A 14,970-nucleotide genomic window follows, 5' to 3' on the forward strand; every position below is an offset into this window, starting at 1 on the left:
CCCTCTCTCTCTGCCCCTCCCCTGCTCACTCTGTCTCTCTCTCAAAATTAATAAACTTAAAAATTTTTTTCAACAGATTCTGGAATAGAAAAACGTTAATGTAAAAATAGGTGAAACTCAAATAAGGTGGTAAATCAGTTAATACTATTGCATTATTATAAATTTCCTGGGGTTGATCATTATACTATGTTTACATAAGGTGTTGACATTAGAGGAAACTGGATGACAAGTATATGTAAACTCTATTGTTTTTGCAACTTTTCTATATATTTAAAATCATTCCAAAATTAAAAAGTAAAGAAAAAAAGAAAGAGAAAGAGACCCTGAAGTGACAGAGATGATGCAACCCGTAGACAGGGACATTTAAGCAACTACTGTAACTATAATGAAGGATTTGAGAAGAGAAATGGAAAGACATAAAAAAGAACCAAATGGAGAATCCAGAACTGAAAATTACCATATTTGAAATAAAAATTTACTAGCTGAGGTTAATGGAAGATGGCACAGAATAAGATAAAGTAAACTTGAAAACACAGTGGGAGAACTGTCTAAAATGGAACATAAAACAAAATCCAGAAACTCAGTTAGAGGACTGGTGGGCTAACATACGTGTAGATAGAAGTCCTAGAAGCTGAGGGGGTGAGAAGAAAAAAAAAAAAAGCAGAAAAATATTTAAAGAAACACCGACCAGAAATTTTCCAAATTTGATAAAAAATTACAAATTCAAAGATTCAAGAAGCTCGATAGGCCCACAAACAAGTTATCACAAAGAAACCCACATCACACATCATAATCAACTTGCTGAAAACTAACAATAAAGAAAAATCTTAAAAGAAGCCAGGGAGGAAAGGGAACACACTTTATATAAGCTAGAGGAAATACAAAAATTATCACAGATGTCTCATCAGAAATCACACAAGCCACGAGACAATGATTCTTTGAAGGGATCAAAGAAGTTAAAAAGTTTTTAGTTGGATCAACCAAAAACAAAACAAAACAAAACAAAACAAAAACAGAAAAAAAAGACACGACCAATCAGGCACGAAAAGAGAAAATCACTACAGATCCACAGATATAAAAGAGATAATAAAAATATGAGAAACAACTTATGTCAATAAACTTGACAACACAGATGAAACACATATTTCTTTGAAAGACAGGAATTACTTAAACTGGTGCACACACACAGAAGAAAATTAGGATAGCTCTCTATTACAGAAATTGAATTAGTAATTAAAAATTTCCCCAGAAAGAAAATTCCAGGCCCAAATGGCTTCATTTGGTGAATTCTGTCCAACATAAAAGGAAGCAACAATTACTAATCTCATATAAACTCTTTCAGAAAATAGGTGATGAGAGGATATTTCTCAATTTATTTTCTAAGGTCAGTTTTACTCTGACACTAAAACTAGACAGAATTATTACAAGTAAGGAAAACCACAGACCAACATCCTTCATGAACAGAGATACAAAAATCCTTGACAAAATACTAGGAAGTAAAACACAATACTGTATGTGAAAAGAATAATACACTATAAACCAAGTAGGGTTTTTCCCAGGAATTTAACGATATTTTAATTTTCCAAAATCAATCATTATACTTCACATATTAAGAGATATTCCTCTATTAAAGGAAAACTACATGATCATCTCAATAAATTAGGAAAAAAATATGTGGCAAAATTCAATACCCATTCCTGATCAAAACTCTTGGTGAACTGGGGGTAGGAGAGAAATCCACAAAAACCATGAACATCGATTGATAGAAGCAATGAGCACATTTTGTGCCTAGATTTTGGTTTCTAAATACCATCCTCCATGATAAGGAACCCTGGATTTTTAGGAAAAAGGCCGATTCACAGCTCGGGCAGAAGGAGTACCAGAGCCTGGAATACAGTGTCACAGAAGAAGAAAGGAAGTATGAAAGAATAATAGAAACACACCAAGAAGATACAGAGGCCAGCTAGAAGGGGCTCCCACTGGCCCTTCTGGGACAATATGAACAACAAAATAATATAACACAGTGGGCAAAGTAAAAAATCTACAAGTCCATACTGATATAAATTCATAGATGAAAAATAAGTAGAGAAGGGAAAGCTATTCCTTATTTTAAAAATGCCAGCTAAATAAAAAAAATAAATATAGAAGAAATGAAGGAGTTACAAAAATCACCAGTCACTTCTAAACCTTGTGGGCGAATGTATGATGAGGAATAGTATAGTTAAAAACCCCAGAGTATTTATCTGTAAATTATCTATTAATTATAAAGAAAAAAAACAGTAACTCTACAGTGGATAAACCTGTATCAAAGGTTACCACCACCTTAATCTAGGTGAACATCATTGGTATTGGGTCACACTGTGACTCCTGATATGATGCAATGAGAAAGACACATCATCACCTCCGTGGGTGCCCATTAGGTATCATTCAAATCTAATCAAGAGGAAACATTAGGCAAACTCAAAGTACAGAACATTCTACCAAGTAATGGCCTGTATTCAATAATGTCAAGATCAAGTAAGACAAAGAAAAGGTGGGAAGTTCTTCCAGATTAAAGACTGTAACAACAATGAAGAAGAAGTCTCAGTGCTAGGTGGTTTTATCAAACGTTTTCTTTAATATGTTTCAATACTAGAATATTCCTATGCAAAATTATTCCTTCCAGAACATTGGTCAATATGGAAAGGTGGCATAATTCTAACGCTAAACATAACAGCAATATTACTTTTGAATACAGATGCAAAAATTCTAAGTAAAAGCCCAGAAAAACAAACTGACATGGCTAAACCACATAGAAAGCATACACTATGGTATTCTTTATCTAATGTCAGGTGGAATTTATGGTAGGAACTCAAGTACAGTTCAATAGTGATAAAAACGCTTGTCATCTCAAGAGATGCCAGAAAGATATGATAACAGCCAACACCAATTACTAATTAAAACTTTAAAGAAACTATGAAAGGAAATTTCAAAAATAGACATTCCTTATATTAACTACAGCTAGTGTCAGAATTAATGGAAACGTACATTAATCAAATCACAAATTAGAATGACTACCATTATTATACTTTAACTGTTCCAGGTATTAACCCATGTAAAAGGACATAAAAGATATAAGAGATATAATAATTAGAGTTACACACAGTTTTTTGAAGATATGCATCTTATGCATCAAAACCCCAATATGAGTATAATAAAAATATTTAAATTAATAGTTTAGTAAATTGGTCATTTAAAAGATAAATATGTAAAAATGTAAAACTTTGCCACAAAATAGCCAGTTAGAAGATCTAACTAAAGGAAAAAAAAAGATTTCATTAATAGCAACAAAAATACCTTAGAGATATGCCTTAAGAGAAATATCTAGAACCTATATGGAGATGGAGAACCAAATGTTAGTGAAAGGTATGGTTAGGATTTTAGGAAATATGCAAAACTACTACATGCCTGAATAACAACAATGAATTTTATAAACACATCTGTTTGTCTCCAAATATTACTGATTTAACAACATCTCAATAGAAATCTCATTGGAGCTTATTCTTAGAACCTGACAAAATAATCCAACAGATCCAATGGAAAAATAAACAGGTGAGAAAACAATTAAATTAGAACTTTATCTCACAGCACATTTAAACACAAATTCTGTAGATGATTTAAGTAATTAAATATAAAACAAAAAATTAATTATTGAAAAATTAGAGGAAAATAAGTGGTTAACCTTCCTGCAAAGGGAAACATCCTTCTAAGTATAACATCAATATAAAGGAAAAGTTTATACACACACACACACACACACACACACACGTCTACTTAAAAACCAAAACCATCTGCATGACAAAAAAGTCATACACAAAATTAAAGACAATTTACAGGCCAAGAAAAAAATTAACAATGAATATAGTGGACAAACAAGAATGCCTTTAAGTTATAGAATATCTTTAGGGTCCATAAGAAAAATACTGACACTCCAACAATTTTTTTTAATTTTTTTTTTTTAACGTTTACTTATTTTTGAGACAGGGAGAGACAGAGCATGAACAGGGGAGGGTCAGAGAGAGGGAGACACAGAATCCGAAACAGGCTCCAGGCTCTGAGCCGTCAGCACAGAGCCCGACGCGGGGCTCGAACTCACGGACCGCGAGATCATGACCTGAGCCGAAGTCGGCCGCTTAACCGACGGAGCCACCCAGGCGCCCCTAAAATGACCATCATTTAAAAAGCATATTTATGAAAAATACTTTGGCAGCCTGGGAAAATGCTCACGAAATGATGTTGTCAAGAAAAAAGATTATAAAATTACTACTATGATTCCTTAAAAAATTATTCTTATAGAAACACATGCCATATTATCTCCAGCCAGTGTCAAGGTGGGAGATTCGAATTTTAATTTTATACTTTTCTCTATTTTCTGCAAAGAACAGGTACTCATAAAACAGACAGTGTTAAACAAAAGATTTACCAAAAACTAAAGGCTTTTAGCAAACTAGTAGTTTCTGACAGCTGTTATCTGAATTCTCTTGCTACCCTGAAAACCAGATTGCTACAGCTACCATGTGGGAAAGTTGTGCAAAATTATAGGCATACACTCAAATATGGTCACATGTTCGTTTATTGAGGAAACTGTGAGGCTAGCTACAGATCAGCTCTGTTCACTTGATGACTTTTCATGATGTCAGACAAGACTCTGAAGGCCACAGGCCATGAAGTTACCCAATTACTTTCCCATATTTTGTTCAGAAACACAAAAATCAAATGCCAAGAAATGTTCGACTCTGAAAATTGCCCTCATTTTAAAAAAGCTTTTTTTTTTTTTTATTTTTTCAAAAGGTGGTAATTACGGGTCAGGAGGTAGAGTGGCATGGAGGAAGGACAAAAACGGAACGTGGAAAAGGCGAATATTTTTTGCCAGATTTCATTTTGAAAGTTTCAAGTCTTTTCAAGTTTTTTTTTATTTTTTGCAGCGAAAAAGGAATCAATACTTTTCATTCCACTCTTGTCAACTTTAGCCAAAGCCTTCTGAGCTGCGGTCATTTTGTTATTTTTCTGTGAAGGAAAATAAGAGAACAATTGTTACAAATGTAACGTTTATGAATCATACATGCAAATCAAACAAGACCACGCATGTCTCAAGGTTCATTAAGAGAAGTATTTGCTGGTAACGTGCTTCATAAGGGAATGATTATTTTTTTTTTTTAAAGTTCTGATTTCTATTCAGAATTCAGACCTAAGACACAAAATACGTTAAAAGAAGCAGGACGCAAAACGGCTGCCTTCTAAGGAGGGGAATGTTGCAACCAATGGTTTACTTTCGGGGAATAATTCTGGAGGGTGTTTTAAGTGCAATAACACCAACAAAGGAACTGACATAGGCTGCGGTTGTCAGAGGAGGAATTACAGCCTGGTATTACAGCACGATGAATAATTCACAACAATTTACCGTTGGAGTTTATTCATAGGCTCTCCGGGAAACCAAGGCCAACACTGTAATATTCAAAAGATAACCTGTACTGCAGAGCATCCCGGACCAACAGGACCACTGCCCTGGGATTCCTCCAACTAAGAACTTTTCAAAAAGCTGACTTCAAGTGACTCTGCCTTTTAAATTTCTATCTCTTTATGGTCACTGTTTGTTTTGTTTTGGTTTGTTGCCACATCCTGGAACGAGCACTAACAGGAGGTAAATAGTAGCCGAGTTTCCTTCAGTGCATCATAACTTCTCAGCAGAAGCATACGCGATGGGAAGCAGCGAAGGAAAAAAATTCCTGTGTCTCCCTGTGAACTGTGAGATAGTCATTGACAGAGAACCTTTTAAGGGCACGGTGTCTGATCCCTGAAACCTTGCTTTTCACATTCTGTACTTATATTTTAGAAGGCTTATTTCCTCACGGGATGGTGAAAAGTGGCAGTCTCTTCGAGACAAGTTATCCCCTGTCTTTAACAGATAGCAGGGTCCAGCCCCTCATTTCCCTGGGGCGGTGCCCAAATAGATACAACAGAAAGCAGCAGTTGCAAGGGTGGGGCAGAAGCAGTTCTCACAGAGAACGCCAAAGCCTGCCCTGCTTACAGAAGCCATTGAGGTGACCAGCTATCTTGCCAGATCTCAACCTGGATTTTCCCCTGACGTCACATGCCCAGATGAATTACGTATAGATCAAAGAAAAAAATTATAAAAAAAACATTAAGTGCTAAGGTGGGGGGGGGGGTTAAATGTTAAAGTCCAATTGGAAGTTAATTTATCTTGGATTGGGCAAGGTCTTTTTAAGCATAAAAATAATGAGAAAAATCACAAGAAGAAACAATTCCTATTATTTAATCCTCAGAAAAACTTAAAGCTGTTAAAAAAATCAAATGAAAAGGATAAACACAGATTAGAAAATTATTTGTACCCTATTTAATATTAGTAATTATGGTCCTCATCATAAGTTCCGGGAAGCTTCCAGGCAGTAGAGTTGACAAAAAATGACCTGTGGAGGCCCCCTCTCTTTGTGCCCCCCTACTCTTAATATAAAGCAAAGGGTAGGCACACTCTTGCTAAGCATATTGCCTTCGTGCCTCACAAGTCTTCTTGACTTGACATATCCATTGCCATTCACAATTTTGAATTACTGAGTCGCAGAAATGCAAGTTAACAATTCTTCATGGTTAAAACTGTAAAATCACAATCAAGCATGTAATTGTTCCTACGTGTCCTCATGCAGGATCACCTACGGGATCCAAGAATATGCCACTACAGCTGGACACACATACCTTTTCAGTCTTCCAATCTTTCCTGTTAAACTTAGTGTAATCTTCTTTTGCTTCTACAGGCTCATCAGATAACTTTACTTTCTGCAATGTTAGAGCAGTAAAGTGGTATAAAATGTCACCTCGACACATCACTCCATTTTTAAGAAAACAACAGGGCCAATCTGGACCCACATCAAGGCCAAATGGAACAACAGACCCGGCAAAGGGCTTTACTTTGCATTTTGCCAATTGTCTGGGGAATGAAGCCACACATCCCTTCTGAAAAGCAGCCTTGGTGATGGGGGGGGATATGATCAGGTGAGCCCACGACCCAGCCCCTTGGGCAGTCTAGTGGTACTGATCACATATTTTGTATGTACCAGGACCAGGAGGCATCTAGGTGACTGCTGACTTCCAGGACAGTCTAACGGGGTGAAGGCAGGCACAGGGGTCAAAGACAAGAATTTCCTTTAAGGGGGCCAGGTGTCCAGCCAGAACCCCCACTGCATTCACCATCTGGGCTGGTGTAACGTCCACTGAGGAAGAAGGCACACCATGATTCTGTTGTTACCATTTTTGTATAGCTTCATGTTCTTACCTCCTTTCAAGTGAACTATCTCAGTTTGTCCACACAAGGACAACCTTGCAAAGCATGAAGCCAGCAGAAGGAAGCACAGAGAGACTAAACAAATGATCAAGGCCACCTAGCAGAGGACAAGGGCTAGGATCTCCATTTCTTAACAAGTGCTCTTTCCATGAGGCCCGGTGCAACCAAGCCCACCTCTACCTCATATTTTCACCATCCACATGAGCCTCGTGCACCAAGGAATGGGAGAATCTTGTCAAGAGCTAGACTGTGGCCTTAATGGTCCCATTATAGAAGGAATCGTGACACATTTACTATGTAAAAGGCACACAACAGGGCAGGGAAGTCTTGATGATTAACACAGAGAACTAACTGCACAGTGACCACAACCTGGTCTTCTATAGATCTTTGGGTTCTTTGTGGAGACACTGGGTTGACAAGATCTAACGTGACTCTTCCCTGGGAAATGCAGATTTGTTCCTGGCTTCCCTCTTCATATCCCAGCTTTTGCTAAACAAAGAACTGCAGGGCTAGGGCTAAAAGATACCCTGGCACATGAATGAAACCCAAGGGGATAAAACAACAGGTCTTGAAATACTTCATTCTAAACAAGGGCGGGGAGGGGGGGGGGGCGCGCCCCGGGAAATCAAAAAAATAAGGGAACATCAAAAAAAAAAAAAAAAAAAAAACAGGGGCATCCTGGAAATCTATAAGGCAAAACCTTCTCTTGGGCACACCACAATCTAAGAAGGGAACCTTCAAAAGAAAAAGACTAGCTTATCACGAATGAACTACCTACCAGCAAAGTACGTATACAAGGAACTTAAGAATACATGTTTCTACTTAAATTAAGATCAGGGGTATTTAGGTGATGCATATTTTTAGTAGAAAAGTCTCTTCAGCCAGGAGAGTGGAACTCGCAGGTAATAACGATGAAGGCTCTGATGCAAACTGCAAAAAGCTTAACGTTATAAGGTGGTTTGCTTTCCTTCTCTGTGGCAAAATGTTCTACAGATGTCATTATAAACCCTTGGGCGTATTTACTTTTCACGGAAAAGGAAGTCAAATGAAAAATGTTCAAGGTAAAGGTTAAGATGAAAAGTGCTTCTTTACAAATATAAAATGTTTCATAAGATGACTGACTTGTCCAGGTGTTTTAATGGCTCACTGCTAAGCAAGACACCAGTTATCAGTGCTTACGATAACAGAAATTGATTGTGGAAGGCTCTGCCTGGAATTTTCTTGAGTGTTATTCACAGCTCACGTTGAATATGCTTGAAAGAGTCATAGTTGTTACACTCACTTGAATTTTTGTTATTTAAAAAACCAAATCACTATAGGTTTGAGGGATGTTTCAGAAGAAATAGAAAAGGGCTCAGAAAGACAGTAACAAAGGGTATGACTAAGCGGGTACAGTTCTGGAAAGAGAGGGGGGCAAACAGAAGAGTACCACAGGGATTCATGCTAGGATGGTCTGATTCTTACAAATGAGCTGCAAGAAGGAGCTCAGGAGCGTCTCCAACCTACTGACTGCATTCGGCTCTGCCAGCTGCCAGCGATAAATTCAAAGCATGGAAGGGGGCGACGGGCGGAAGCAGGGCTTCGATACAGGCAACCATGTGATAGTAAGAAAATAATGTGAAACATATTAAGGATGACAGGCTTCGTGCCATCATTACAAACAGATACAAAGATACCTAATAGCCACTGGAACGTATTTCCTGAAAACGGTCAACTCTATTACTGTAAAAATCAATCAAATCCTGGACGCAGACAAGAAAGCTAGCAGAAGACATTACCCTAAGCCTGTTTAAGCCGTGGTACATCATCCAGTGCAGTTCGCACTTTGCACGCCGGAGCCCCAGGAAGACACAATAGACCGGGAGACCTCAAAAAGCAACTAAACAATCCAGGAGATGAGGGTGAGATTTAGGGGAAACAGGACTGGGAGATCTAAATCAGGGCTTGGCAAACCGCCCGCAGGCCAAGCCCTGCCGGCCGCCTGTTTTTATAAATGAAGTTTGGCTGGAACACGGCCGCCCGCCTTCGTTTATGAATCGTCTGTGGCTGTCTCTGTGCTACCACAGCAGGGCTGAGCAGTTGTGACAGAAACCAGCTGCTTCGCGAAGCCTCAAGTATTCACTCTCTGGCCTTTGCAGAGTAAGTCTGCTGACCTCCGATCTAAATCATAAATGATGAATGACATCACAAATGATTTACATTTTGGAAATTAAAATACGAAAACAGAAAACCGGGTTAAAAGCAAACGTATGAAATGCATTACCCCGGATGCTATCAGAGGCCAAAAGCTTCAAGAACAGGCTTCGATCTGTTCACGAATGATCTCTAAGTTACTATGGAAGACGGATATTTGGGAGAAAGAAAGATGCTTAGGTTTTGGAAGGAGAGATATGAGAGAGAAACGGATATGCCCATCTCCTTAGTTACAGCAAGGCAATCATGTCTCTGTCCCCTAGAGCTACTTACTGTCAGAGATTAACTACCAGACTGGAAGAAGTGTGGGTCTGACCTAGAATGACCTTAGCAACTGACCTCTGCCCAGTGCTATTCCTCCAGAGAAAAGGATGCCCCTCCTCGGACGATCTGCTGAAAATGGCCCATAGCTACTACTGATGCACTTTAACAGGACATGATACAAAACAAACAAACAAAAACAAACAAACAAAAATGACCCCGAGTACGTTGGCCATCGTGAAGGCCGGGAAGACAGAAAGTGCTTTAACATCCATGACGTGTCCACTGTACATTCTCAGGGCATCCATTATTCTGTTGGCAGGAGAATGGCCTCACTGACAAGCTGATGCATGTGTTTATTTCCCTGTCTCTGAGCAGCGCTCGCTTGTCTGAGATCAGGCCTGGACTGAGGGACGTCACAGTGTGCCATCAGGTGTGGTTCATGGCTGCCTTCTCTACTCTCTGTATCTGGGAGACAAAAACAAGCTGCGGCCCACGGAGCAGGGGAGCGGTGGGTGGCGGTCGGAGAACAGCTGGAAGAGGAAGGGTTTTGTGCAACACAAAAGTTGCGTTGATCATTTCAAGCGGAGGGAAAAAAAAAGTTTGGCTATCTTGTTCAAAGGATTCTCTGTGTTATAAAAATCATGCTCTGCTCACCTCTGTGCCAGTAACAATTAGATCTGGCAAAGTGAGTTTAAGTTATACATGGAGTCTTCCTGATGATTAATAAAGTTAATTGCAGGATCTGGCTGACTCAAGAAGATTTCGTCACGTATCTATAAGACTTTCACGTAGGTATCTGGCTAAAACCAACTCTTATCTGGTTTTCACAGCACTTTATCATTCAGGTAAAATCTACAAAAATAAAAAATACCGATGGACAGCTCATTACAATCTTTAATCCATACGACATCAGTCCGTGCAAGGTGGATTTAGAAAGCTTTAAAATGGGGGTGCCTGGGTGGCTTAGTCGGTTAAGCGTCCGACTCTTATCTCGGCTCAGGTCACCATCTCACAGTTTGTGAGTTTGAGCCCCATGTCGGGGTCTGCACTGATGGCTCAGAGCCTGCTTAGGATTCTCTCTCTCCCTCTCTCTCTCTGCCCCTCCCTGCTTGTGCTCTCTCCCTCTCAAAATAAATAAACTTAAAAAAAAAAAAAAGCTTTCAAATGTACCAGAACAAACGAAACTTATGTGGTAAAAATGAAATATTTTTCCAAGTGCCCCAAAGATAGCTTAGTCACAGCTCCTTACCTTTGATGGAGGGTTTGGCAATGAAGCTGAAGGTTCTGGAAGCCTAAGGAGTGAAAAATAAGAATCATAGTCATTGTTTTTCATAGACAAGCAAACAGAGAGTCTGGGCCAGCTTAGGACTTACAAGTCCCACTTTTGGGGAATAGCTTCACCTCCATGTATCTGACTGTACAACTGCCTCAGTGAAAGGAATGAAATTTCTCTAAATGAAGAAATCTTCATTTTCCTTGTGGTGAAACTGTCTGAACTAAAAAAACAAAATTAGAACTCATTGTTGAAATGGAATTGCTTTACTTTAGCCTCTAGAAATTTGCATTCTGGCATTGTAGGATTTTTTTCCTTCAAAAACGACGAATGCAGCACATATATGAAATTGAAAATTATTTTAATTGTTGACAAAAAGTCACACAAACTTTACTTTTCTTCAATTAAAGAGAAGTTGAATTGACCTATCTTTCTCCCCAAATCTTTAAACACTTCAAAGTAAAGAAAAGAATCTAAAAAATAATGGGAGTACAGAGACATAGGTCTCTAATGAGACAAACAGGCACTGAGAAACACAGGGAAATATTAAACAGAAAGATAGGGTTATTGATTGAAAGCAGGCTTTGCAAGCACTTTAACTACACTAGAAACCAGTTCCCACTGTTGTTTTTTTTTTTTTAAGTTTATTTTTGAGAGAGATGGCGACAGCGTGAGTTGGGGAGGGGCAGAGAGCGAGGGAGAGAGAGAGAGAATCCCAAGCAGACTCTGTGCCACAGCACAGAGCCCGATGCATGAGATCATGACCAGAGCTGAAACCAAGAGTTGGGTGGATGCCTAACCGACTGAGCCACCCAGGTGCCCCACTGATTGTTTTTTAAAGTAGGACCTAAGTCATTTGCTAAAAACAGCAACTATGCATCTGTTAAGAAGTCGCTTTATGTTTATGCATCAGAGGAGAAAGCTACTAGAAGAATCAGGGAGAGCTATTATCACACCCATAAAATCTTAACAATAGTTGCTAAAATCTAGAAAATAAACACATTCTTTTCAGCCTAAGGTGAAGTCTTTATAGTATATTAAATATCTTTATGAAGGACATAACACAAATCAGGTCCTTCTTAAACCCGTTTTCTGCCCTCTGACACAGATTGTGTTTCATTCTTTCCGCTTCAAGTGCTGGGCAAAATGAAGGTATTTGGTGAGTATCCAATGACGGTAAATATGGTACAAAGCCTTTACATGTAGCTTTCAAGAATATTCCACATGCCATCTCTTCTTTCCTTCTAACCTTTATTTCTCTTAAAATCATCACAAAGAACCAAATTAGTTAAGTGTAACTGGGGATCAATTTTAATACTGTTTACCCTCTAAAATCATACCAATCCAAAAATCCAGTCCTAACATTCACAAGTTTCCGCAATCAGTATCCACCAAATCAATTTGTTCCAATCCACCAGTGTCCACTAAAAATTACCTTCAAACCACACAGTCCAGGAGGTAAGTCGAGAATACTCTCTTATCAAAAATAGTGATGTGATGGGGCACCTGGGTGGCTTGGTCGGTTAAGCGTCCGACTTCGGCTCAGGTCATGATCTCACGGTCCGTGAGTTCGAGCCCTGCGTCAGGCTCTGTGCTGACCGCTCAGAGCCTGGAGCCTGTTTCGGATTCTGTGTCTCCCTCTCTCTCTGCCCCTCCCCTGTTCATGCTCTGTCTCTCTCTGTCTCAAAAATAAAAACGTTAAAAAAAAAAAAATAGTGATGTGATGTGATGTGATGAGCCATAAAGGACCTATTGCTGGGAGACCAGGAAGCGCCGAGGTACTTCCTAATTACGACTGAAGAGGAATGATACTTACTTTAAATATTTACACAGGTCGTCACTGAGTTCTCTAGGGATGTAATCAGATACCAGACCATGGGCATAACAAATATAATCCTCTGAAAGAAACAGAATGGAGAGTGAAAGAAAAAAAAATTAGTAACAATTATGATAGTTTTACAACCAAATGGACCAGAGTTAAAATTCTGGCTCTAGCTGGCCTTAGAGACTCATTTAAGCTCACAGCCTCAGTTTCGTCATTTGTTCTTTTTTTATTTAAAAAACAAAATTTTTTTTTCTTAACGTTTATATATTTTTGAGACAGAGAGAGACAGAGCACGAGCGGGGAAGGGTCAGAGAGAGAGACACGCAGAATCCGAAGCAGGCTCCAGGCTCCGAGCTGTCAGCACAGAGCCCGGCACAGGGCTCGAACTCATGGACCGCGAGATCATGACCTGAGCCGACGTCGGACACTCAACCGACTGAGCCACCCAGGCGCCCCTGTTTTTATATATTTTAATAGTCGCTATGGTATGTGGTATGTGAATGTTGTGACTTCAAGGTAGAAAAATTAGGCATAACAAAGAGGGGCTGATCTTTTTCATCATCTTTTTCTTTTTATTACTTTTTAAATGTTTATTTTACTTTTGAAAGAGAGACAGAGATAGAGCACAAGTGGGGAGGGACAGAGAGAGAGAGAGAGAGAGGGAGACACAGAATCCGAAACAGGCTCCAGGTTCCGAGCTGTCAGCACAGAGCCTGACGCGGGGCTCGAACTCACGGACTGCGAGATCGTGACCCAAGCCGAAGTCGGAGGCCCAACCGACTGAGCCACCCAGGTGCCCCGTCAGTTTCGTCATTTGTAAACTGGGGATGCTAACATCCAGCTGTTAGGGTAGTGAGGGACTTCATGGATGAGGTGTGACAGGATGATAGCAAAGATATGAGGAGATCAAGTAACACAGCAGTTGCCCAATGAGAGTTGAAACAAATTCAGGGTTGTTGTCTTAGTCGGGGCCTTTGAAAGCAAATAAAGCTCCAAGTCAGCTGTAATACGACGATATATTCATGTCTTTTAAAGAGTAATCTTTTCTAGGTCTGCTTCAATATCGGGTAAATCTAATTAATGAACAGTAACAAATATGTTCATGTAAGAGATGTAAGACATGACGTGTCTCTCTCTGTCAAGCACTTGCTTTGTAAGGGTCCTGAACATTATACGTACTCTCAAACTTAGAAAAATGCCTTCAAAAATGTAAAAAACTAACCTCGGTAGAATGTATAATCGTGAATTCTAAAGCACCTGGACAGTCAGTACTAAAATGAAGCTATGGTATCAATGAAATACATAAGACAAAATCTTTTTTAAAACCCTGTTTTTCAGTTCGGTATTTTAGGTAGAATACTAGAGGATAATGAAACACGATATATGGGATCAACGTATGGGGATATAAACTACCAAAAGCACTATCTCAGGTTTGTTGCTGTGATAGTCATTTGCTTCTTCTTTTCTTCCTCTTCTGCCTTAAAACTAAGATAATAATTTGCCTAAGTATTAAAGTGCTGCCTAGACCACAGGATCTCAAAGAGTCTTCAGTGAGGGACCCTCACCCCCAAGACAGAACTGAAAGTTATCATGGGACGCTTCTTTAAATGTGCTCTTGGTTCTAGGTTAGTAATTATCCAATAAGTCATGAAGAGACAAAGGAAACTAAGAAAGTCAACACAAGATTGGTTTGCCTCTTCTGGTAGCATACTGAACTAAAGATATAAAAAAAGGAAATGGTGTGAAACACTGTAAAGCTTACTTTATGGCTAGGACCCCAAGTGGTGAGATAGCCACACCCAGACTCTTATCTTTAGAGGTTGGTTCAAACACTGGATTCAGAGACAGAAGTCTACTAGCTATGACGGGTGACCCTGGATAAGTCATCTCCTTCTCTGATACCATGAGTCTTCACTTTTAAAATGAGGTCTATCTAAATAATGTCTAACATCCCTTCTCCTACTTAAAAAAAAAATCTGGGGTCCATCCATCCATTTGACTCAATCCCTTCTCTTTTGTTAAAGCCAGTCAAAACCAGTGATAGCTGGTAAACTCGGTAAACTCAGTAAACTCAGCTCA

The 14,970-nt window shown here is 39.2% G+C and overlaps 1 protein-coding gene across 1 annotated transcript in view; it reads right to left on the minus strand.

Annotated features, from left to right (window-relative positions):
• Positions 1–3,979: 3,979 nt before the first annotated feature.
• The window catches only part of LOC125917995 (ribonuclease H2 subunit B-like), a gene marked incomplete at its 5' end in the record, with an annotated part of 28,522 nt that continues 17,531 nt past the window's right edge, over positions 3,980–14,970 (minus strand). The window contains 5 exon segments of the mRNA XM_049624058.1: positions 3,980–4,955; positions 4,957–5,046; positions 6,751–6,831; positions 11,043–11,085; positions 12,883–12,964. Of these exon segments, the coding sequence (XP_049480015.1) occupies positions 4,845–4,955; positions 4,957–5,046; positions 6,751–6,831; positions 11,043–11,085; positions 12,883–12,964 (407 nt within the window).

Source organism: Panthera uncia, unplaced genomic scaffold (assembly GCF_023721935.1).
Source record: "Panthera uncia isolate 11264 unplaced genomic scaffold, Puncia_PCG_1.0 HiC_scaffold_357, whole genome shotgun sequence".
Classification (NCBI taxonomy): Eukaryota; Metazoa; Chordata; class Mammalia; order Carnivora; family Felidae; genus Panthera; species Panthera uncia.